Genomic DNA, 25,483 nt, shown 5'->3' with positions numbered 1-25,483 from the left:
AACTTACATTTATTCAAGTAGATCCAGTTCACATTCAGGTTGCAGTCAAAAGGAGAGAGATAAGCTGAATCTAAACAGGAGTTTCCCTATCACAAATGGCCAGCTTGTTCGGCATCATGTGTGTGGGAGTATGAGGGCACTTGTATCTACCGTAGAGACCTACAGAGACATGTGTCACTATCAGGTCCAACTGATAGGACACAAAGGAACAGGAATCAATTCTGTCTTCGTAGGCATCTTATCACTTCAATGCCATAGGTACTCTGGTCCCTACTGCAAAGTTAGCAGTGCTAGCCACAGCCAAAGGGAGAAAAAAGCAGCTTTGTGGGACTGGTGCCACTCCCTTCAGATAACAGAACCTTGCAGCTGCTGGCAGTTACCACAACCAAGCTAAATCCCCTCACCCATGGTTGGGTCCTGCCAAATTTATGACCCTCTCCCAATTGTCAGGGTTTAGCAAATTATAGGCTTATTCACCCCTCATCCCTTACAGTCACCATGGAAGGCCATGTAAAGACAGTGAGAGGACAAAGCAACAGAGGAGGGGGACAGAGTGCAGCTCCCAGGTTAAGACAAAGAGAGCAATCCCATTCAAGGAGAGGAATCCCATTCAAGAAAACACCACAGCCCTTCTAAGACTGTACCACGTCATATTTTGCTATATGCCGGAGATAACACTTATACACACTTAGAGTGACATAGCACCGCCCAGTATCCATGCATGCTGAGTTGGTCATTCCAACACAGATATCACATTCAAGCAAGAGGGACAGATGTGGATGAAAACTGGACAATCCTGATTGTATAGTATGGCTTGGTCAGCTAACAGAATGACCTGAGAATGGTTTCTAGACCGTTTCCTGAATACTTACATGACAACCACCACCCACCCAGTTTCCCACTGGAGATAAAACAATGGGATAGTTGGGCACCAGTTTTCAAATATTGTAGAAAAAGATATCCCAGCCCATTTCTTTGTCTTGTCCTGTTCAGTTCTGCCTGATTTATTCAAGTGCTTCTGACCTATCCATGCTGACAAAGCAGTGAGGAGAGGGAACCTTTGTGGCCCTCAGTGGTGCAAAGTATTTAAGACCGCTAGGAAATGCATGCAGTTAGTTGATGGGTTTATGCTTTTGTTTCCTTTTTTCTTTTGTAGATTTTGTCTGGGCCCTTTTGACTACTCAGATCAATGTTTATTCAACCTACCCAATCCTTTCTACCCTATCCAAATACACTAATGTGACAACCCTTCTCCACTCACACAGAGTGCCTACCACTCTCTACAACCTCTCTTCTACAGGTTATGGTTTATAAGTTGTTCAGGAGGTCATGCTCACCACTGTTTTTGTCTCTTATAAAATCTACAGAGAATTATGACCATCTCACACCTCAGGTCCTCTCTCTCACTCCCAGAGACATCCAGAGACAGGGTAGCCCAGCTCCCTTTAATAATCAGTCCTCACTCACACAGAGCTTTTGGGGTTGGGGCTCAAATACTGTTCCAATCACTCACTGGTTAGAATATATGTATGTAGACTGAGATATTAAATTGTGTGTGTGCTTTTTCCCCTAGACATGCAGCCCACAGGGTTAATCAAACAAGTTTTTATTTCTAAGAACAAAACACTGAGGAAAGTAAAGTCTAAGAAACAATGTTTCACTTCCATTGAACTTTTGAACTGAGGACCTATACCTACAACTGGGATCCTTTATAAATTTACCATTTTCTGCCTGTTCAAAGCAGTTCTTCTATACCAGGGGTGTCAAACATGCGGCCCAGGGGCCGGATGAGGCCCCTGGAGGGCTTCTATCAGGCCCGCAATGGAACTGGCTGTCTTCTGCTTCTTCTTCCAGTACTGCTGCTGCTGCGTCATTGTAGGTTTGCAGCTTACAGATACACACCTGAACAGCATACTCAAGATTGCAACAGCACAGACAGTTTGGTGCAATAATTTAGAGCAAGAGGTGTCAGTTATCAGACACTGTTAAATAAACAAAATATTGCAAGAGTGCTGTTTTAAGCATGCTTTTATTTAAAGTTTAAAAAACCCCTTCGTGTTTGTGTCCTTTATAAAGTTTATATCTCTGCTACCTGGCATTACATTTTATGACACACATGGCCAAGCCCAACAAGGTCTCATTTATGTCAAATCCGGCCCTCATAACAAAGGAGTTCAACACCCCCATTCTATAAAGTTCCCCTCAGTCAAAACCCCTCTTTTTACCTCAGTGCTTTAAGCTGTCTACTTGTCTGCTACTACCTCCTGGCTGTATGTTTTACATTGTTAATATTGTTCAAGTATTGTTTATAAATTTGTTTTCAAAGTTGATAGTTCGTAGTAAGATTTAAAAAAATTAATCAATACAATATTGTCCTAACAGTTGTTTTTCGACTGCTCTTTTTCCAAGTCTCCTTCTCTCAACATTCCATCAGTTCTCATTGGCTGCTTTTAGGGAGAGGCTGAACCTAGCTTGTCCATCACAAATTCTTTGTTTTTACATGGAAGATGGTTGCTGCTGTTTTTTGTGTGTGCAAATGCCCCCAAACACCCCAATGTAGTTACTTTAGGGAAGCAAGGAATTGGTTCATTTTCTATTTCAAGTCTCTGTTGTCTTTTCTGAAAGCTGGTTCAAACAGGCTACTATCAAGAGTCCAGAAAAAGCAAAAAAGGACACCTTTTTAATTCAAAGCATCCTGCAACTGGTGGTAGTGTAACACACACACACCCCAATTTTGGTGGCTCCCTAAATCACAACATACTATTTGCATGCAGGCCCCCTTATTTTTGAGCCTGTGCCTAAAGCAAACTAGAGATAAACCCAGGATTGGGACAGTGTGGTTGCAAAGTGCTGAATTTTCTCTTAGCCTCCTGGAACCAGCCTGCCTTGAGCCCCCAGAAAATTCTGTAATGACTAGCGACCCTTCCTTTCCAGGAAGTGGTTGGAGAAGGGATACTTTTCTGGATGTACCACAGAGGGAAAGTATGTTAATCTCTCCATATTTCAATGAGTAATGTGCTTAGAAGTTGTGCCTTTGGCACAAAGATGGAAGCAAGTAATGTGCTAATTTGGACAGTGACAAACAAAATAAAAAAGGACAGTGAACATCAGGCTCCAAAGTATCAACAGTCAAACAACTTGTAAATGCAATAAGTAATGTCTATTTGAGGTACATACAATTCATAAATGTACAAAATTCAGTTTGTAATGTTTGTTTGAAATGCATACAATTAGCAAATATACAAAATCAATAAATCATAAGAAAAATCCTATTCAACGTCATTTCTGGATTATTTACAATGTTTCAAATGGAACTCTTCCTCAGGAAATATCCTCTACAGGGCAGTAACCTTCAAGCTCTCTAAGATTATGTCTGTTTCCAGCAAAAAATGCATTGTTTTGAATCCAGATAGATATTTGTATGATATTCACTTTAGGAAGGTTGCAATCTGTGCCTGGCTGATATTAATTATAGCTGTTTGCTGAAAACAGACATAATCTTAAAGAGCTTGAGGGTTACTGCTCTGTACAGGATAGTTCTGAGGAAGAATTCCATTTGAAATGTTGAAAATAATCCAGAAACCAATGTTGAATAGGATTTTTCTTATGAAGTATTGTATTTTTCATATTTGTGAATGGTACACATTTCAAACCAACATTACAAACTGAATTTTGTACATTTATGAATTGTGTGTATCTCATTACCGCCGCCCTGAGCCTTCAGGGAGGATGGGATATAAATCCAAAAATAAATAAATAAATAAACTTATTGCATTTACAAGTGGTTTGACTTTTGATACTTTGGGGTCTGATGTTCACGGTTGTTTTTTGATTTTGTTCATCATTAGACTGTGTTTATCATTATTGTTTCTAATTCTGACAGTAGCATTATTATGTAGAATTCAATTAGGCTATTTTTAAAAGAATGTTGGTTATGAAGATGGTGGAACATTTGTGTACTTTACTGTATATCTTTAATTAAATGTAACTCCTAAATCTTGGTGACAAGTCAAGACTAGTGTTATTTCTAAAGCATGTAGAATCAGAGAGGCCAATTTTCCCTACTTTATCGAGATTTTAAAATTTAGATTAGGGTAACTGCTAATATTTTGAACAGACCAATGTATAATTATGTCAGTATGGATCAAACCAGTTTTTAAAAAGGAATAAGATGTCTATGAACATAATTTGCATCAGATGATAGACATAATTAAGCTGCCAAATATTCAAATCACGTATGTGCAGTTTTATGGATACAGAAAATGCCTTTGACTAAGTTGAATAGCTACTAAGTTGCCTACTCTGGATCATTTACATTTTGAAGGACATATTAAAGAATGGATTACAGGCTGTTTTCCTGTATCCCAAGACTCGGCAAATGGTTGTTTCTTGCAACACACTGCATTACAGTACACATTACAGTACACCAGGGGTCATTTCGTAGGTAAAGAAGTGCAGGAGCTCATTTGCATAATTCATTTGCATATGCCACATCTCCTGACAAAGGGCAGGTATGCAAGCATGCCTGGCTTCCCTGCCTGATCTTCTCCAGGCATGTTTAGAATGCCTTTCTTCCCCTTCCCCATCTGGAAGATAGAGAAGATAAGGCAGGGAACCCAGGCATGTTTAGAAGGCCTTTCTTTCCCTTCCCCATCTAGGGAAGAGAAAGAAAGGCATTTAAATCCCTCCCACTTCCATGAGTTTCTCTGCAAAAGTGGAGAGGCTCAGGGGGAAAGGGGGGCAATGTCTGCCCACCTCCTCTTCCCAGCCAACCCACTGCGACGGGCTGGCTGAAGAAGGGCACGGCAGTTCCCTGCCTGATCTTCTCCACCTAAAGAAGATTGGTCAGGGAATCCAGACATGTATAGAAGGCTCTACAGGCCTTCCCTGGCCCATCTGCCTTGGCAGGCAGGCCAGGAAAGGCAGCGGGGGGGGGGTGCCACTGGGCTCCCTACTGCCAGAGTGCTGTTCTGGTGCGTTCCATCAGGAAATGACTCCTGCAGTACACATTACAGTACACTGATTTGCCACTTGAATTTTACAGTATTCATTGAATCCTTAGTTGTTATGATAAAGGACCAATAGAAACATTCATAGATTTAATTTAGGGACATTTATTTTTAAGATTAGTCTTTATGCATAAGATATTCTGTGTTTAATTCTTTGCAGTCTTTTAAGAAATTAATGAAACCACTAAATCTGTTCCAGAGAATCTCAGGGTATACAAGTAATTTTACTAAATCAAAATTGTTTGGGCTGGACATGCAAAAGGAAAGAAAAAGTAAGCAATCAATGATGTTTTCTGAAAATCCAGTCTAATAAAGTATCTAGGAATCTGGATGGAAGAGGATATAAATTAGATTATTATTGGAGCCAGTTTGGTGTAATGGTTAAGTGCGTGGCCTCTAATCTTGGAAAACTGGGTTTGATTCCCCATTCCTCCACTTGCAGCTGCTGGATGACCTTGGGCAAGCCATAGTTGTCAGAGCTGTTCTCTCAAGGACAGTTCTGGAAACAGCTCTCTCAGCCCCACCTACCTCACAGGGTTTCTGTTGTGGGGAGGGGAAGGGAAAGGAGTTTGTTGTAATCCACTCTGAGTGGGGTATAAATCCAATCTCTTTCTTCTTCTTCTAAACAACCACCAGAAATGTTTTAAGGAAGTAAGCCCTGACCTGGATAGCCCAGGCAAGCCCAATCTCATCAGATCTTGGAAGCTAAGCAGCACTGACCCTAACAAGTATCTGGATGGGGGACCTCCAGAGAATACCAGGGCTGGGAGGCCAGAGGCAGGCTATCAAGCCACTTCTCTGAATATTTTCCATGCCCCAGTAGGAGTCGCCAGAGATTGCCATGACTTCCAGGCATGGGCAGACATATGCACACACACACAAAATGATTTAAGGAAGTAGAAAATCAGGAATGGGCCATTCTAAACCTGAACACATGAACCTTGCTTATTCAGATCATTGTCAGTCAAGGTCTGTACTGTCTACACTGGCAGCAGTTCTTCAGAGACTCAGGAAGATGGCTTTCACATCACCTAGTACCTGATCCTAGAACAAAGCAAATGCTTTATCACCAAGCCTCATCCATCAATCTGTCATGATGGGTAGAAATCTGTTATCTGGTATGGCTGAGCATGCACATCTTTCTTCCACAACCGGCTCTCTTCCACCTGGAACTGTGTCCACATCTACAGATCCTGCTAGTTCTGGTCTGATACTCTTAGCACTTCAAGTTAATGCTGTATGCCTTCCAACAACTCTACAAACAACTGATTCAGGTAAAGAAAACACCACAGCTCTTCTAAGACTGTACCACATCATATTTTGCTATATGCTTCTCAAGTCTTTTGGTCCATGCAGGTTCTTAAGATTTATTCTCTTTTCCCAGCTATTTCAGCTAATATCAAAGGCTGCATATTCTGACCAAATACTTCTGTGTCCATATTGACTCCCCCCACCCCGTTTCAATGTATATATGGGAAATGAGAAGAAGTTAAAATACCTATGTTGAACCCTGCATGTTCACACTGTGCACAACATTCATGCGAACAGACACTATAGAAATTGAATTTACTGCTATTTGGGAATTACAGTTTTCATAGACATTTTTCTTCTTCTCCATGGGAGTCCTTTCTCTCAGGTGAAATTACTGACAGGACTGCAGTCACAGCTGAGTGGTCTGCCTGCCTGGCACAACAATCATTACTAATTGCTAAAAACTTGGCTGGAAGACTCGGTGGTTTAGGATTTCAGTTTGGCTCTCTCTTCAGCTTGGCTAAAATAGCATTTGGTTTGGCAAGAAAGCTGGAAGAGATTCAATATCCTTATGTTGGTGGGTGGCTCAGTGAATAAAATCTTCAGATTATGTGCTCCTGAGGGAAGGAGTGGGGTGTAGATTGTATACTAAATGTGAAATAGTGAAATGGCAGAGGCTCATTTTCCTTTTAAAATGTTTTTGTAGCAAAACCCCATCATGTAAAAAAAGCAATATCAATCAGAAGAGACAAAAAGGATGACAGAGAACTCCAGTATATAAAAAAGTGTGTGTCTAACCATATACTTCACATTTTTCTACCAGTTTTGGAAACCTTAAAGCAGGAGTTCCCAACCTTTTTGGAATTCTGACATGGAGCAATGGGCACAATCATAAAATGGCTGCCGCAGGAGGTGAAGCCAATAACAAAATGTCAGGGAGTGAGGTTATATATAATTCTAATACCTCACAGTCAATGTTCCCTCTAAGCTGTGGAATCTTGTGAGCAAAAATTCTACTTTGTGAGCTACTAGCATTAAAGTTGTGAGCAAGCGATTTGGCTACTGCATAAATGTTTGCTCTGGAGCCATCCTTCCTGAGCTAAGACAAAAAGGTGTGAGCCGGAGGCTAAAAAACTGTGAGCTAGCTCACAATAACTCAGCTTAGAGGGAACACTGCTCACAGTAACTCGTCCACATTTCAGGCAGAAGCTCTGTTTAATGTGATGCTTCTTAATCTGGACAGCCAATTAGATGCCCCGCTGGGCAATTAGCCCCAACTAGCCCCACCCACTTTCTAAAAGCACTTGGTGGACATCAGGAAAGATTTTGAGCACCATGTTGGGGACCCCTGGCTTAAAGGAATCAGGGGTACAAATGGTCAATTATCAGTAAGCCTACAGAGTTTCAAGTGAGGAAGAAGCAGAATATGACAGAAGCTGACGGTTACTATTGTTTGCTTCAGTTCCCAAACTGAATCTACAGAAAAGAACTAATCTGAGGATAATCAGTGAATGAAGGGTGAACAAGGAGAAATGATGGGCTGGATCTCAAGGAACATTTCTGCTAGTGCAAGACCTGCTGCAAAACCAGAAGTAATATAAAGCCATTTTAGCCCTAGAAGACCACAAGGTATATTTCAGCATGCACATACACACACACGCTGGTAATGACCTTCATGGATCATATCATGTTGCACTTCCAAATAATTGGTGCTTGATCTTACAGTACCTTGTGCAGTATCTTACACAAACAAAACTGCATTAAGGAAAATTTCTCTTTTGCTACTCAGTGGTGGGATCTAACCCAGTCTTCAAAAAGAACTGACAGGTGTACATGAGGGTCTGTTAACAGGTGACCAGCTGTGCAACAAGTGACTAGTGGAAAAAAGGAAGTGACATCTGGGCAGGATAAAAGCCTGGCTGATTAGTAAAAGCAATCAATGGAAACCTGGCTGGGAAGAAGCACAGAGGTCTGAAGAGCTCAAGTACTCTGAGTCCCAGCATCTTCAAATGTTGGAATTGTTGCTGAACCTACACTATTTTATTCAATAAGGAAACCCTTAATTAATCTTGCTTACAGCTTGTACAATACATAGGGAGAAATCCTAAGAATATCTATGCAAAAAAGTAAGCTCCATATTATCCAATGGGTCTCATTCCCAGGCAAGTGCATTTAGGATTGCAACCAGAAAGTTCTCACAATGCAGAGATGGTATAGTGAGGATTAGAGCTGTCTGGTTTGCAGGAGGAAAAGGGAAATTTATCTCTGCTGAAATGAACATATATAACTCAGTAAAATATCTGCCTACTGTTCTATCCTGGAAAGTCTCAAATGAGTCTATTATCATAGGATGAGAATGCAACAAATTCTCCACTGCTTAAATTAAGTAGAAATTAGAAAAGGCAGAGGGGAAATACTCTCAGACAACAGAAGTTTTTCAGTCACTTTTGAAGTGTTCCAGATTGTTATACAACCCACATACTGGCTCTCTATTTTCCACAAAATTTAAACTGGAACAGTTCTTCTCCAAAAGCAAAGGATTTATGAAAGTCACTTTGCCTCCCCTACACACTTACGAAGATACCACCACAGCACACCATTATATTAATCTCATTTAATAGTTTTGCTTTCAGATAGTTCAAGCACAAGATATAATTCAAAAACTTCATTTACAAAGTCTTCATCTTCCTTTTTAAAATCCAGAGATCAAAATATGAATAATCTTTGCAAGAGCAACTTCCCCTTAATATATCCTTCTGAAAAAGCAAAGGAATAGAGATAATGTATTTTCTTCCACATCTGTGCAAACAGAAATATATTGCTACATACAATTCTGTACAAGCATTAGAGATTAGCTCACTAATCATTTCCAGCACAAATGCCTGTCACTCAGCAGCTACCAAGCCATCCATTGCCAGCAGTGGATTTCAGGCTGGGCTTTCCCAGTACAATCTTATCATTCTAAATTAGTAAAATAGTCATTATGCACTTAGAAAGAAAGGAATGGATGAGGTCCATGGGCTAAGTTCTGTGGCATCACTTGTCTGCAGGCCTCCATTCGTACTCTCTTTATTCCAGACTAGTTCATTTAAAGGAAAGGAACATTTTGTCTGCAGGTGTCTTCTGCTTCAGAGACACTATGAGTAGACACTGGTAAGGAAAGATGAGACATTTCATCTAAATCCCAGAGTCTGGTCTGTTTTCTTGAGACAAAACAGAGGAGGAGATGCGTCAAACTTGTTTGTGTGGTTGCCTTCAGTTCCCAACAAGCCTTTCACCTGAACTAGCACTAGAGAGAGAATTGGATTGCTTGCATGCCTCCACCAACTCAATGGGTTGGTGGAAGTATGCAGAACATTCTGTTTATAGCACCCACTGCACATGGACAAGTGTCAGACACTCATTACTGGCTCAGAAATAGACTTGTTTGAGGGTGATCTCACATAGGTCACTGCCCCCATTTTTCCCCCCATTGGATTAGTTTCATGATTGCTCGCTGGAATTATGCCTAATGTGGCTACAAATACCACTGAACTCAACAAGATTCACATGGACACTTCTGGAACTGAGACCTGGGTCTGCAGATCTCTTCTGCAGTAACATTCACGTGTGGTAACTGAATGTGCACAGTTTATTTTCACAGCTTCAGAGAAAGAAGTAAAGCTTCTAAATCCTTCTCGGCCTCTTTGTCCTAAAATAAGAGGGGGGGGGGGAAAGAATTTATTTAATACATATGGAAAGCTATCAAAAGCCACTATACTCCATACCAATTTCTGCATCAAAAACAAGAGATTATTTTCAGCATTAATAGTCCAGGAAAATAAAACTGTTTCATTCTTCCCTTTAATCATTACATAAAAGACAGAGTATAAGGCTAGATGAAAAAGAAACTGCAAATCCAACCAACACTTTCCCCATTTTCTCCTAAAGTAGTTCCTTAAAATATTTATTACACAAGCTCTAACGGATAGCATTCTCCAACTACCTTTTTTGAAGGCGTATCCATGAATTCACTGATTTCTGTGATCTACAATTTACATTTTTGTCCATTTTCAGGCTATGAAACAGAGTTATTCAAAGGTAAGCAAAGTCTATTCCAGTAGTTGGAGCTTTTTGTATCTTGACCTCAAAGTACAAGCCCCTCATATGTATACACAACTTGGTGTTCACTCGAAATGGAAACCTTGGTGCCATGCATATCTGTCAAGATGACACATGTGCCACCACACACTAGAGCTTTGGGAGGAAACTGCTCCATGCAAAAACCCTTGTCTTTTAAAGCTGTGTCCAAGTGGTTCCATTTAAAGCAACTTCCCCCTCATCCAGGTGTAGATATGAACTCAATGCCTCAGTTTCCCAAATTCTAGCCCAATATGCTCTGGCAGTTGGCTGGAACTTGTAGGAAGGTGCCATCCCTGCAGGCCATCCAGATTAAGCGAAAGACATTTATTTTTCCAGAAAAGCCTTAGAATCAGATTGACATTAGAACAGCACTTATTGGGGTTCATTTCCTTGTGATTTTTAGATAGTTTGTATTATTCTGTATTAATTTAAAAATATAATTGAGCATATTTTATCTTTTGATCTGCCTGGGGGAACCTTTAACAAAAAGTAATCTAAAAATGCTAAATAAACTAAACGGACTACATGGCTTTAGGCAAGACACTATTCTCTCACCCGCAGCCCCCCCTACTGGTCTAACTTATGGGGCTGGTGTATGGACTATATTTATTTATTCACTTTATACCCTGCCCTCCCTGACAAAGCAGGCTCAGGGTGGCTTATGTAAAAGTCGGATAAAGATAAAATAACAATTATAAAACAGTCATAAAATCCAGCATAAAGTGCTAGTAACAACAAACTTCTAATAATAGTATTGCATAGAGATGGTGGAACTATCGTGTTAGAATATTCAAACGGAGACTAGTCTGTGTTGATGAGCCGCTCATCTCAGTCTATTTATGCAATAAGCACAGGCTGCCGATGTAGTCCAGGGGGATAGGGCCTTATCACAGTTCAGTTGTTAGATGCGGCTCCTTAGCTGAAGGCCTGCTGGAAGAGCTCCATCTTGCAGGCCCTGTGGAACTGTAAGAGGTCCCACAGGGCCCTGATGTCTTCTGGGAGCTCATTCCACCAGTATGGAGCCGCCACTGAGAAGGCCCTAGCCCTGGTTGTAGCCAGCCTGGCGTCTTTGGGACCTGGGAGGGCCAGTCGATTTTGAGACCCTGAGTACAGTGCTCACTGGAGAACATGTGGGGAAAGGCAGTCCCTCAGGTATGTAGGCCCCTGACCAAAAAGGGCTTTAAAGGTAAAAATTTGTACCTTGAAATGAATTCAGTATACTATCGGTAGCCAGTACAGTGCTTTCAGGGGAGGCCCATCAAAAGCCTGGTTGCAGCATTTTGCACTAGCTGTAGCTTCTGGATTTGGGTCAAGGGCAGCCCCATGCAGAGAGTATTACAGTAGTCTAATCTCTAGGTGACAGTAGTCTAATCTCTAGGTGAATTGATCACTGTTGCCAAGTTGCTGCATTCGAGGAAGGGAACCAACTGCCTAATCAACTGCAGATGGTAAAAGGCAGACTTGGCAGTGGCTGCTACCTGGACCTCCATTGTTAAGGAGGCATCCAGGAGCACTCCCAAACTCCTAACCTCCAGCGCTGGCACCAACAGGGCCCCATCGAAGGTTGGGAGTGGGATCCCTAACCCCGGACCATCTCAGCTCAGGCAAAGGACCTCCATCTTCGTCGAATTCAATTTCAGTCGGCTCGGTCTAAGCCATCCAAGCCACAGCTTGTAACCCCAGGTCCAGATCTTCTGGCTTAGAGTCAAACTGGCCACCCAACAACAGATAGAGCTGTGTGTTGTAAGCATACTGGTGATATCCCAGCCCATGCCTACAGGGAATCTGGGCAAGGGGGGGCATATAGATGTTGAATAGCAGTGATCATATATGAGATGTGCTTTGAACACTGTAAGTATGCAATATAAAGGCATAGTGTTATTCTTACAGTCTTGGATGCTGAATATACAGATGTCTCCTTATACTTTTTGCTGGATATTTTTATAAAGCTGAATGGATCAAGAGCTATTTCAAGGAAGGGATCAGGTCTCTGGACTTTACTACTGTGTATGGTATATGTTAATTATTGTGGTATGCATTATCTTGTTCTCAGTACATAGTATTTCTACTTATGTAATGTCATTTACTGCTTAACATGTCACGTGTAATGCTTTGTTCAGATTTCTGATTTGATTCAGATTTCTGTAGTCCTAGTCCTATTACACTGCTTATTAGATATCTCTTCCTACTGACTGCATTGTGTAACCTATCTCAAGTCTCAGTGAGAAACACAGACTATAAAGAACATAAATAAATAATAATCAATATATATAATTCTCAATGTGGCTCCATCTGTGGATACTTAAATTGCGAGACTGTGGCCATGGACACAGAAGTTAGATAATTCTACAAACCTGAGAAAAGCCCTAGGTTTGCAAAAAAAAACCCAAACCCAACCCTGAAATCTTTATCACACACATACACACACAGAGAGAGGTTAATCCCCCCAAATGATTACAGGAGTGCCTTATTTTTAAGAAATGAATGCCTACAGTAGTCACTGCTATGCATTCACAACAGTATTGCCAGCCTTCAAGCCTTGGGTTCTTTCAGGAAAAGGAAGAGGGAAGGGTTAGGGACCTATCCAGGGCAGTTTTGGACTTTGGGAGAGGATTCATTGAGGCTAGTCCTGGCCGCAACCACCAGGCAACTTACTACCACAGGACACACACCTGGCTGCTTGCTACTATTCAACAGCAGGCACCCCACAAAAGCCAGTATAGAGTAGTGGTTTGAGTTTCAGAATAGGATCTGGAAGACCAGGGTATTCATTCCCACTCTGCTGTGGAGGCCCACTGGGTAAATTTGGGCCAAAGTTGTTGTGAGGATAAAATGGAGAAGAGGAGAATTATGTAAGTGACTTTGGCTCCCCAATGTGGAGAAAGGTGGGGTATAAATGAAGTAAATAAATAGTAAATATAGCGTAAGGGGGGGCAGATAATAGGTAGCTCGTTTGGTGAGTGGGAAGGAGAGAAAGCAGCATGGAAAGGTGAGGATGTGAGGGCTTGCCAGGAATGTGGAAAGAGGAAATAGTGGGGAGGAGAAAATGAGATGCCTCCCATAATTACTTGCAGATCCCCCACTAGTAGTAGTGGTAGTAGTAATAATAATTCAGCATCTCAAAGCCAGCTGTAGTTTATGGCAATGTTTATTCTACACATTATCTTGTTCTTACTGCATTGTTTTCTTATTTCTGTAGTCTGATTTTTGAATTTTTATATACCATATATTATACTGTTTTACTGAATTGTTTTCTAAATTTGTAATCCAGTCTTATTACACTGTTTACTGTATGTCTTATACTGTTCCTATTACATTGTTTTAAATTTTGTAACCCACCCTAAGTTTTAGCAAGAAATTCAAACCACACATAAAGTAAAGAAATAAGACTGCAGGTTTCTGGTTTCAGCGGGGCGAGGACAGTTGCACCGGGATGAGCTCCCCATGCTGCAGCTGGATCGCCAGGCTTCTAGAGGGGATTGGGGCCACCCGAATTTCTATGGGGCTCCCCAGAGAGGAGCCCAAGCAATGGACTTGATCTGGACTCTTCGTGAGTGCCAGCAAGCGGGTAGAAGTCCGATTGTCCCAATGTAAAGCCTGTGCGAGAGCAGCCATTGCAGCAATGGGTGCGTAGCTGCAATTGCTGGACAAAAGGGGGGAAACAGCAGACCACATTCAATACATCAAGATAATCAACACTGTGACTAAGCTTTAAATGCACTAAGTTCAGAAACTCTTCTATCAATCGAGCCCTTTAAATCTTACACTTTAAAAGTTAAGGGAAGGGAGAGTAAAGGGACCCCCCCCTTCTACTGAAGCAGCTAGAAGAACAAGAAAAGAACTTTCTAAATAAGATTTGGGCGAAAGAAGAAACAGCTAACTTTGACTATTAACTGCTAAATACCATATTGTGGATTACAAATATATTTAAAATCTCCCCTTTATTGGATTACAATTTATGTTGCTGAAGTTTTCCTCTCACTGAGATTAAAAGAAGATTTTTTTTACTAAAGTAATTGAGCCCTTTAAATCCTACACTTTAAAAGTTAAGGGAAGGGAGGGTAAAGGGACCCCCCCTTCTACTGAAGCGGCTAGAAGAACAAGAAAAGAACTTTCTAAATAAGATTTGGGCGAAAGAAGAAACAGCTAACTTTGACTATTAACTGCTAAATACCATATTGTGGATTACAAATATATTTAAAATCTCCCCTTTATTGGATTACAATTTATGTTGCTGAAGTTTTCCTCTCACTGAGATTAAAAGAAGATTTTTTTTACTAAAGTTTCCCATTAATGGAATTATAAGTAACTATAAGACTATAAGACTTCCTTGAGGATTACAATTATGATCTGGATTACAAATTAAACAAGAAAGAAGAAAATAAGGTTAAAATTCTAACTAATTAAAATTGACTCTCACTTTTAATGCGTTGTAACTTTGTTGTAACGTAGACAAATTTGGTAATGTAATGTATTGTCTCTGCTTTTACTGACTATTCTGTAAACAACTGATAAGATTTTTTACTGTGGGGAAATCTTATGTTGATTAGTATGACTATAATAATAGTGCAGTAATAACATTAGTAACTGTTTTGTAAACTTTGCGAAACTGACTGTGCTAGATCTTTGTATGGGAAACAATTTTCAATTAGATTCTTTGTTTAAAATATCTTAAGATGGTTGTTGCAGAAGTTAAAGAAAAGGTTCCTGTGATGCCACTTCAAGGTATTAACTTCATAGACCTACAAGCCTTAATTCAACAGACAGTGATCTCAACTGTGACAGTGGCGTTAGAAGCAGTTATGAATCCTATACAAGAAAAAATAAACATCCAGAAAATGGAATTGAAAATGGAAGAAGATCAGAGACAAGTGGGCGTCAACATGGCAAATGGGGTTCAATTTGGCCAAGTGGAAGGTGATGCACATTGGAGCCAAAAATCCTAACTATAAATACATGTTGATAGGGTCTGAACTGGCAGAGAGTGATCAAGAGAGAGCTCTTGGAGTTGTAGTAGATAACTCACTGAAAATGTCGAGACAGTGTGTGACTGCAATAAAGAAGGCTAAAGAAGGGATTATTAGGAAGGGTATTGAAAACAGATCAGCCAATATCATAATGCCCCTATATAAATCAATGGTGCGACCTCTTTTGGAATACTGTGCGCAGTTCTGGTCACCACACCTTAAAAAGGATATTATAGCTTTGGAAAAAGTGCAGAAAAGGGCAACTCGAATGATAAAAGGGTTGGAACACTTTCCCTATGAGGAAAGGTTAAGGCGCTTAGGGCTCTTTAGCTTGGAGAAACGACGACTGAGGGGTGACATGATTGAGGTTTATAAGATTATGAATGGGAAAGAGCAGGTAGAGAAAGATGTACTTTTCTCCCTTTCTCACAATACAAGAACTCGTGGGCACTCCATGAAATTGCTGAGTGGTCGGGTTAGAACAGATAAAAGGAAGTACTTCTTCACCCAAAGAGTGACTAACACTTGGAATTCACTGCCACAGGAAGTGGTGGCGGCTACAAGCATGGACGGCTTCAAAAGGGAATTAGATAAGCATATGGAGCAGAGGTCCATCAGTGGCTATTAGCCACAAGGTATAGATAGGGACTCTGGGGCAAGTGATGCTCTGTCATCTTGGTGCTTGGGGGGGTCAACAGTGGGAGGGCTTCTAATGTCCTGGCCCCACTGGTGGACCTCCTGATGGCACTGGTATTTCTGGCCACTGTGTGATACCGAGTGTTGGACTGGATGGGCCTTTGGCCTGATCCAACATTGGCATCTCTTATGTTCTTAAGAAGAGAAACCAGAAGAACCAGACGTCAAACTGGAACCAGTAAAAAATAAACAAGACTTTAAAGAAGAAACCTTTATAAAAATGGAGCTTGACAAAAGAGTCTACATATTAAAATTTCAAAATACTTTTGAAAATAATGTTCAAGATTTAACAACAACAAAGATCCACACAACAACAAAATACATGGATAAAGAAAAATTAGAAATCTACAATGAGACTGAATTTGCCTTGTTTAAAACTTCAATGTTTCAAAAGCAAAAATATCTTAAAGACCATGTGACAATGAAGATACAATTCATATGGCAGAACAGGAGACCAAGAATAAAACTTAAAGATACATAAAAGAGAGAGCTGGACTGGTACCAACACAGAAGATGACCTGAAAGACTACTAAAATAAGTAACAATAGACATTAAACTTAAAAATCTTAATGATTTAAAAACTAAAATATCTGGAAAAAAGTATAAAGAGCTGGACTGACATTATCACGGAAGATGTGATAAGATAAGAAATACAAAGTCTTGAAAAGAGAGGATAGACTGAACAATTTTTTTGAAAATATATAGTTAAGTTTTTAAAAATGATTTGGAGAATATATCAAGTAAAATATACAGATTTACAGCGAATCTAGAAGATAATAATTCTTTATTTTTAGCTATTTTAATTCTTTATTTTTAGCTATTTTAAAAAGATATACATAAGAATATAAAATGGAATTTAGAAGATATAGTGTATGAGGCCCTTGAATAACCAATCTAATTATATATGGAAATCCCCCAATGTATATGTATGTACGTTTGTTTGTAATTGTTTGTCTATATATATAAAAAATTAAAATTAAAAAAGAAAGAAAGAAAGAACAATAAAAGAAAAGGGAAGCCTCTGTGTATATATAAAATGCCATGGATGCAATGGAATCCCTGAACTGCTTTGTGTTGTGCCCCATGGGAATGAATTGTAGAAAAATAGGTTTAGATTAAATATTATAAAATGACTTATAAAAGAAACTAGTTCCACAGCAGAACAAACTATTTATGAAGGTTCTGAAAATTGTGTGTCTTCAAGGAAAAGTGACACAGACAGCTGTCAAGCATCATTTTGGAGTGCTGGATTGAATTGGATGACAACAGAAATCTATTCAGCTCTATAATTAATGTGCCTGCTGAAAGCTTTCACTCTATGGGTCTTATAGTAGTAACAAGCAGTTGTTAACTAACCAAGTAATCATGTATCTGTGCCCTGAAAGACATTTATTATACTTGCTGTGTATCTTTGCCAGAATACTGTCAGTAGTGAGAAGAGATGTCAGATTAACTTCCGCAGCTTGTAAATGAAACTTCTTGCAGTGTGGCTCCCAAAGCTTCAACTATATAATTGTATATTTCAAAGTTCTAGCAGAAAAAGATCTTCATAAAGATAATTCTTTCAATCAAAACTCTTCCCACCCACATATTCTCTCTCACTGTCAAGTACATTTATAGCATGGGTTTTATGGTGGGTTCCTGATTTTAGGCTTTGTCACCCTAGACAGTATTGCAGGGCAAGTAGTGAGACAGCAACCATTCTTGTGATCAGAATGACTAATTGTACTGCACACTGTCCATTCCTCATTTCTTCATATAGACGCAAAGGCATTTTATTGTAAAGTAAGAATCATCATCATGACAGTCATCTTTTAAAACTTAATTTCATAACCTTAATTTTTAGTCTTTTTGCAATAACATATTGAAATACGCAATTAGCTGCCTTCCATTTTTACATGCGATTGCCACATTTTACAAAACTGAGGATGTGGGACTTCCCTTTGATTTCACTCTCTCCTTCTAGAGACAGCCATAACCCACCAGGAAGTTTTCTTGTGCTAGCAACTACTGAAATTAACAAGAGCTACAAAACAGTACAACTACGCAGCTACCTTAGACCAGTGCCACTAACATTAATGTAGGAAGCATCTTCATCATCTGGGCTATCCACATGATCACAAAATCCATACATAATGGCAGGCTCCTGGGCCTCACTGGTAAAGGAGAAGATTTGAGGCAAGCAGCCACATTACGAAGGTCACATACAAACAAGGCCTCTAACGCACCTCTTTGGTGACAGGCAGAACCGCCAGTGCAGAATCACAGCACTTCAAGGCATCAGTCCTCTGGCCAAGTTCTTTGTAGCACTGGAGATTGAAATAAAAAAGGCTAGTACAATCAAACTGGGCATTTCATTGAACAGAAATGTTTTTAAAAATGGCTATTTCAGTTACCTTTGCCAAATAGACATAATTGTATTTAGAATATCCGGGATGTATTTCTTCTGCCTGAAAAAAAGACAATACCCAAAAATAATAAGCAGTGGCACAATGAGACGAATACGGATTAAAAAAAAACCCAACACAGCAGGGGAGGTGCTGTGGTTCAGGGGAAGAGCCTCTGCTTTGCATGCAGTAAGCCCTAGGTTCAATCTCCAGCATGTCCAGTTAAAAGGACCAGACAGAAGGTCTGCCTGAGACTCTGGAGAGCTGCTGTCTGTCTGTGGAGACTATACTGACTTTGATTGACCAAAGGGCTGATTCAGTATAAGGCAGCTTTATGTGTGCAACATTTCTAGTGAAGTGCAGAGCATCTCCAGCAATGAGAGAATCTGAATGAAAAGAGAAGGTGCATGACTAAGGACACTTTGCATTTCCCATCACGACAATTGTGACGCTGCAAGACATAGGAGGAAGGAATCCAAGGCAGTTAAAACTGCAAAAAGCAGGAACAGTATGACACAGGAGAACTGCAAACTGATATTTTGCAGAGTGAAAGGCAAACTGTGCAGGGCATTACGCCATGATTCCAGGTGGATTGTGTACAACTCCAGCAGAAAGCCACTCTGTAGTACAGACCCAATGGGGACAGCTGCACCAGACACCCCAAGAACAGCCAGCATTGAAGTGCTCTGTTATCCATAGCCAAGACTATGCACGCTTACTCTGAAGTAAGCTCATCAAGATCAATGGAACTTATTCCTAAGTAAGGGCGCATAGGGATTTTGCCTTAGAAAACAGTTGCTCGGCTGTCACATTATGGTCTCGAAGGCTTGATTTAAACATGATGCACCTAAGGGAACAGAACTCACCCATGGGGCTTGGAACTCACATATCACCTGTTAAACTGGGCTGTAAGCTGAGGTTCATTTACGTGCCAGTACAACATCAGTAAGGGCTATGGATCTCTGGAACACAAACTAAACACTACTAAACATGGGTAGTAGCCCAGTTTAAATGAGACCCTGAGCCCATGAAAGCTCTTTGCCTTGCCAGTCTCATATTTAAATTGGGCCCACAAGAAGCCAACTTTCAGAAACAGCCAGGCAACATACTAGCATTTTTAGAAAATACCTGGTCAGGGGAAAAGGCCCTTCACTGTGTGTGGCACACACAGAAAACTCAGAGTAGATGAGTCAGTGCACCCAAAGAGTCTTGGCCTTTTAAAAACTGGAGACAAAATGTCAAACTGGCATTTTTAAAAACTCTTGTAGCCAGTAGCAGCCCGATTCATCATTGAATCTAACATCTGAACAAGCCAAGCTCTTGCATTCTCTCTCTCTCTGGCATAATCATTTTTAAATTACAGGGTAGAGTTTTCATTCAGAATTACTGCTTGACAAGGACTGTAACAGGTACAATTTTCATACGGTACAGTTTTCAAACAAGCAATTCTGTCCATGAATCTCAAGACCCCATATATTTGAGTTAGTTCTAATTCAGACAAATACTGACATAGCAGACAACGGAAACTGAGTTTATGCGGAGAAGCACAGTTACTCTAACAAAGAAATCATTAAGGAAAGTCTTTTGCTTTTAGAGCAGCTTTGACTTTATAGCTGCTGAGAACAAGTTGTTGAGCAAATCTCTTGAACACCAGCCACTTGGTAGGTGGGCCATGAAAGAGAACTGTCAAGAAAAATAGTTTCTACCTTAAGAAAATTCTGCAAAGCTTCAGGTATTGTTGAAGTTGGCGGAGTCCCAAAAAGAGCAGTAGCAACTTTCTTCTCAATCCAGGACAACTGAGCTACCTTTGGAAACCCCAAAAAGGAGAGACAATATTTATTTTCTCTTTTCTGATATGAAATAAGTTTTGCAAGCGGTCGCAATAAAGTATCTTCCAGTAAAACGCTTTTGAAAACCCACACATGGGGGGAGGGTGTTTTGTAGACCCATACTGAATACATCTGTCTTACTTAAATAGTTATCTGCTTAGTATTTAAGAAAACAACCTTTTTCCTATAGAAGGAAAAAAGTAAAACAATGAACATTACTGTGAGAAATTAAGGCAGCAGTTTTCAAGAGGGCACTCCTAAGAATGTTGCAGGATTTTCTTCTGAGGAGACAGGATGAGATCAGTCTGCATAATACAAATCACACAGGGTTGGATCCATCTTACATGAACAGAAGCCACTTTCCACTTATTGGGGGGGGGGGTGTTTTCAGAGTTTTCACTGATTTTTGTCCCCTCAGGCTGCAGCCTCCTGAACCACACCTTACCAGGTCCCTGACGGGAGAGGAAAGAAGGAAAAATCCATTCCTCTTAGTATCCAGCCCAATATCATCAAATTACTTGGGTACATTAGTTTGCTTTCAGTCACTGTAGATATGCCAATCAAAGTCTTCAAGTGTTCTCAATGGCTACCCTTTCACTCCCTCCCCTCTACTGACCTACCAAGTCCAAGCCTGAGTGCCTTTCACAAGCACTGCAAGATTTACCTATTTCATTTGGTCTTCAGTGTTCAGAGTTAAGCTGTAATTTCAGTGAACGAGATAACATTTTATTCTAGTCTGCTTGGGGGGCAGGGTTTGTCTATCTGAGCCTTCAGCATGCAGCAGGCTGTACATCTAAGAAAATACTAGTTTAATCATTGGGATGGTTTGCAAAAGCATTCCCATGATGAAAACTATCGTGAGGTGGAAAGTGGTATGCACACAGGCCTTTCCTTAAGGCCTTTCTCATTTTTGAGGGAAATATGATTTGATGAAATCACTGTTCTCTATTTATTAAAACATTTCACATCTACATTATACTACGCTGATAACGAACAACTCTGAATTTATGCAAAATACCCACACACAAAAAAAGACATAAAAGCTGCCTTTCAAGTGTGCATGTGAAAGGGATTGCTCTCCCTGCACCATACTCCTGTACTACATTTTCAAAAAACCACCTGGCAACCTGACCTTTAGAGCACACAGGTAGCTTGGGGCCCCATAGAAGTAACTGGGATTTGATGGCAAGTTAGGTATTGGGATGTGAATGGAATGCTCCAGCAACATTGAAAAGGAATGTTGAGCATTCTTCCTGGCAGTTCAAACCACTTGTGGCCAGGCATCTTGTTTGCTTGGAAATGCAGGAGTATTTCTATGTTAGCACTGATCTCAGCTGACACAGAGGGGGGATATAGAGATTGATGGATGAGTAAAAGAAAGAAAAACAGCTTCCACAATATCCTTGTAGACCACCCAAAGTTTTATGTATCTGTATGTGTGCACTCACACACTGATACCACACAAGGTTTGACTGTGAAGTAATGGAGTAGTGGCTTCCAGTTTTTTCCACTGCAGAGTTTATAATTAGCTTCTTAAATTATGTGGCTTATACTTTGTCAAATGTGAGATCTGTCTGGCATGATTCATGCTTTGTTACTAGATTTAATAAGAACTGATGTAGTAAGGTTCCGCTGCGTCTTTTAGGTGGCTTAGGATTTGGTTTGGACTGCTTCCCAAAACAGGAACTGTTTTACTTGGCCTTGATACGGCTTGCTTTTTTAAAAAAGAAAAATCCCAGCACAAAGCGCGTTTATTATGTTAGTTGTGCGTATGGCGGTGGCTGTGGGATAGGTCCAGCAAACGATGAGCAGAATTCCATTTGCAGAAGAGGGCTGGGTCTGACTGCCCCAATCCCACTGCATCCCTTCGAACGTTAGAGAGCCTCTGAAATGGTCTGGGATGTGACACAGAAGGACCAGCAGGGCGGGATGAGATGAGGAAAACAGCAGAAACAGCAAGGTTTCTGCACCTTCCACTATTCACTGCACTGCACTTTCCGCTATTCAAACTATTCAAACTGACAATAACAACTTTCTTTTTACAGAAAGCTGGGGAGACTTCAAGAAAAATTCTGTCCCGCTGAATTAAATCAATGAAGCTAAAAGAATGCATATTTTGTACAGCTCAGACTATTTTATTTGTCACATTGCTAGCCTTCTCAAAGAAGATAACAGGCGGCACTCATGGCACTATCCCATTTTATCCCACAAGAGTCCTGTGGGGCTAGTTTGGCCGAAAGGGTGCATAAGTGGCCAAAGGTCACCCTGTGGGCTTCAAAGGCAGGCCTGTGAAAACTGGTGTAAAAACAGATGCGGAAATACAGGTTAACCATTCTCCTACTCTTATGATGGAGATAACAGATCCAAACAGAGTTCTGCTGGGAGGATCAGATCTTTCCTGTCTTCTACAGCTTCCTATGCAACCAAAAAAACCTTGTCCCCTGAGGGTTGGGGACACTCAGGAACAGCATGGGTTGCAGCCAGAGTTGCCAACTGCCTGGAGAAAAACTGTCCTGTCACGTTAATGGAGGCTTAATGGGATGTTATTTACCAACTGATGTAATTTATCTGAATGCCATGAAAAGATTCACCCACCCATTTCCACTCCTTGTCTCCAAGCACGCTGGAAACCCTAGTTACACTCAAATCCTGCTTTTCTTCCCATTTGGCTCAGTTAAGTGCAACCACCACCCTGTGATGATGAAGGATAGAGATTTGCCCAAAGACCTTCAACAGTTCAGCAAGCATTTATACCGAGGGAGTTTGCTTATACCAAAACCATCCTTGCACCATGGCATCTGAACAAATGCAACCTTCTTGCTATTACGGCATCATACAATCTTCCCTTGTGCAACTAACCTAACAGAATATAGCATTCTACTTCTCTGAATTGTAACGGACCCTTGATTTTATCCAATGCTTTGCTTTACAGAGAACTCAGCCTCTTGAAATAGGTTGTGTAGATTACTGATAAGACCTAGAATATGATCCTCTTTGTTCTTTGTAACTGTACTAAATAAGTTGTTTATTTGACCTATAGGAATTTGATACTGTTGCATTTGCAATACTCCGTGGTATCGTAGATAAACTTAAATAACTTGAAACAAAGACACTACTAATAAATATGGCCTTTATTGTGAGAACAAAAGGCAAGTCTGACACTTTCTGTCTTGATTGCTAATGGCTTTCAGGTTTGTTTATTTATTTATAATTTCAATTTATAGCCCACCCTCCCCGCAATGCGGGCTCAGGCTCAGGTTCTCCTTCAGGTGACATCTGTTACCTCTAAATTACTTATTTTCCCAAAAAGATAAGCAACAATTCAAGGGAAAAATTATGGACATTATATGAAATTCACAGTTTACAGCTGTGACGCCCCTTGTCCACTCACACAGAATGCCTACCACTCTCTACAATCTCTCTTCTACAGGTTATGGTTTATAAGTAGTTCAGGACATCATACTTGCCACCCTTCTTGTCTCTTTTAAAATCTACAGAAAGTTATGACCATCTCACACTTAATGGTCCTCTCACTCCCAGAGACATTGTTGCCAGAGAAGCTGCCTTTTACTCTTGGGTAGCCCCAATAGCAAGGGCACCCCACTTCTAACCTGACCCAGAGACCCACAAAACTCAGGCCAAGGAAGGCACTCTTGGTTCTGAAACACAGAGCTAGCCACAGCTCTGAAAAAGGGGTCTCCATTTTCAGGTGATAGGCAACCTCAGAGCAAGCCTCCAGTCTTCCCCGTTCACCCAGCAGAGATTATGTTTATGGAATAACAATGAGTTCTAGCAGGTAAAGTATCTACATTTCTAAAGTCTATTTAATTCTTTGTCTGAATACTTGTCTTTTCTACTCTGTCCCTCAAGATACTGGGATAAACCAATCAAGCATTCAACGGGGACCTCCCACCTTTTGTTTACCCTGACCAGGACCATTAGTGGTCAGATAATCCATTTAACTAGCCAGCCAGCACCTGGCTTCTATTGTTAAATCCAGACCTTGCTTCTCTAGAAGCTCATTGGTCACATCTAGGCCTTGCCCATCCTGATGCCACACACCCCTGGGACTCATCATTGGTCCAGGAAATCTATTGTTCTCACCTGAGACCAGCCCCCAGGACCGGCCATTGGTCTGCATTGTCTTCCATAGGGTATATCCCAGCATAAACATGGCCTCAGACGGTGTGTTTTCTGCCATAATCCAAAATAGCAGTCCACCCCTGAACTCTCTGAGTTTAGGCCAAAATCCTTTCTTCATGGACCTCTGCACATCTGGACCAGGTTGTATCACCCCTCTATAAGCTATCAATCACCTCTGCTTCCTTATAGCTCTATATTGTGTGTGTGAGTGTTTGAATATTGTTTGTATGCTTGAGAATGTTTAGTAAAGAAATCATTATTTTAGCCACCCAGTTTCTGTGTCTGTTCCTGGGTTCCTGGGAATTCTAACACTGGTATACACAGGTCAGATCCTATAGATAAGCCAATTGCATATTAATAATTATAATTCCCCATTTTTATTAAATAATAGAGCAATTTGGCTAACAACATCCACAGATAGGGTAGCCCAGCCCCCTTTAACAATCAGCCCTCACTCACACAGAGCTATTGGGTATGGGCTCAAACACTGTTCCAATCACTTGCTGACACCATTCATTCTTATCCTGGAATATATGTATGTGGACTGAGATATTAACTTTTGTGTACATGCACTTCTTCCCCTTAGACATGCAGCTCATAGGGTTAATCAAAACAAGAAATTTTTATTTATAACAACAAACCACTGAGGAAAGTAAAGTCTAAGAAACAACATTTCACTCCCATTGACCTTTTGAAGTGATGTCCTATACCTACAACTGGGATCCTTTAGTTACAAATTTAATGTTTTCAGCCTGTTCCAAGCAGCTCTTCTACACCATTCCCCTCTGTAATATACTGGGTATGAACGCGTAGAAGTAATCAGCTCATGGTATTTTGGAACTTGGTAAAAACACAAGACAACTTGCAGGGCCGTGACCCCGCTTAAATCTGTGAAACACACCACACCCAACACACAGCCCACTTCCCATGATAGGCTATTTACATGGCGGCTATCCATCATAGGCTGGGCGCAGGATCCGAGGTGGCCGATAGGCTGGTTCTCGGATCCTCACCCGCTATTGTTATAGAACCTTAAGCTGCACTTGTTCGCCTGACCACGTGCAAACCCAAGCACATGT

General features: G+C 40.6%; 1 protein-coding gene across 1 annotated transcript in view; it reads right to left on the bottom strand.

The window, feature by feature from the left end:
* Window positions 1-9,757: 9,757 nt before the first annotated feature.
* RMDN2 (regulator of microtubule dynamics 2) overlaps window positions 9,758-25,483 on the bottom strand; it is a 40,531-nt gene continuing 24,805 nt past the window's right edge. The window contains exons 7-10 of the mRNA XM_015423589.1: window positions 20,139-20,237; window positions 18,442-18,495; window positions 18,274-18,354; window positions 9,758-9,951 (exon numbers count right to left, since the gene is read on the bottom strand). Coding sequence (XP_015279075.1) covers window positions 9,898-9,951; window positions 18,274-18,354; window positions 18,442-18,495; window positions 20,139-20,237 — 288 coding nt within the window. The 3' untranslated portion in view covers window positions 9,758-9,897. The remainder of the gene's footprint in view (window positions 9,952-18,273; window positions 18,355-18,441; window positions 18,496-20,138; window positions 20,238-25,483) is intronic.

The sequence above is a fragment of the Gekko japonicus genome, unplaced genomic scaffold (genome assembly GCF_001447785.1).
Source record: "Gekko japonicus isolate JY-2015 unplaced genomic scaffold, Gekko_japonicus_V1.1 scaffold4187, whole genome shotgun sequence".
Classification (NCBI taxonomy): Eukaryota; Metazoa; Chordata; class Lepidosauria; order Squamata; family Gekkonidae; genus Gekko; species Gekko japonicus.
This window is presented reverse-complemented; position numbering and strand designations above follow the sequence as displayed.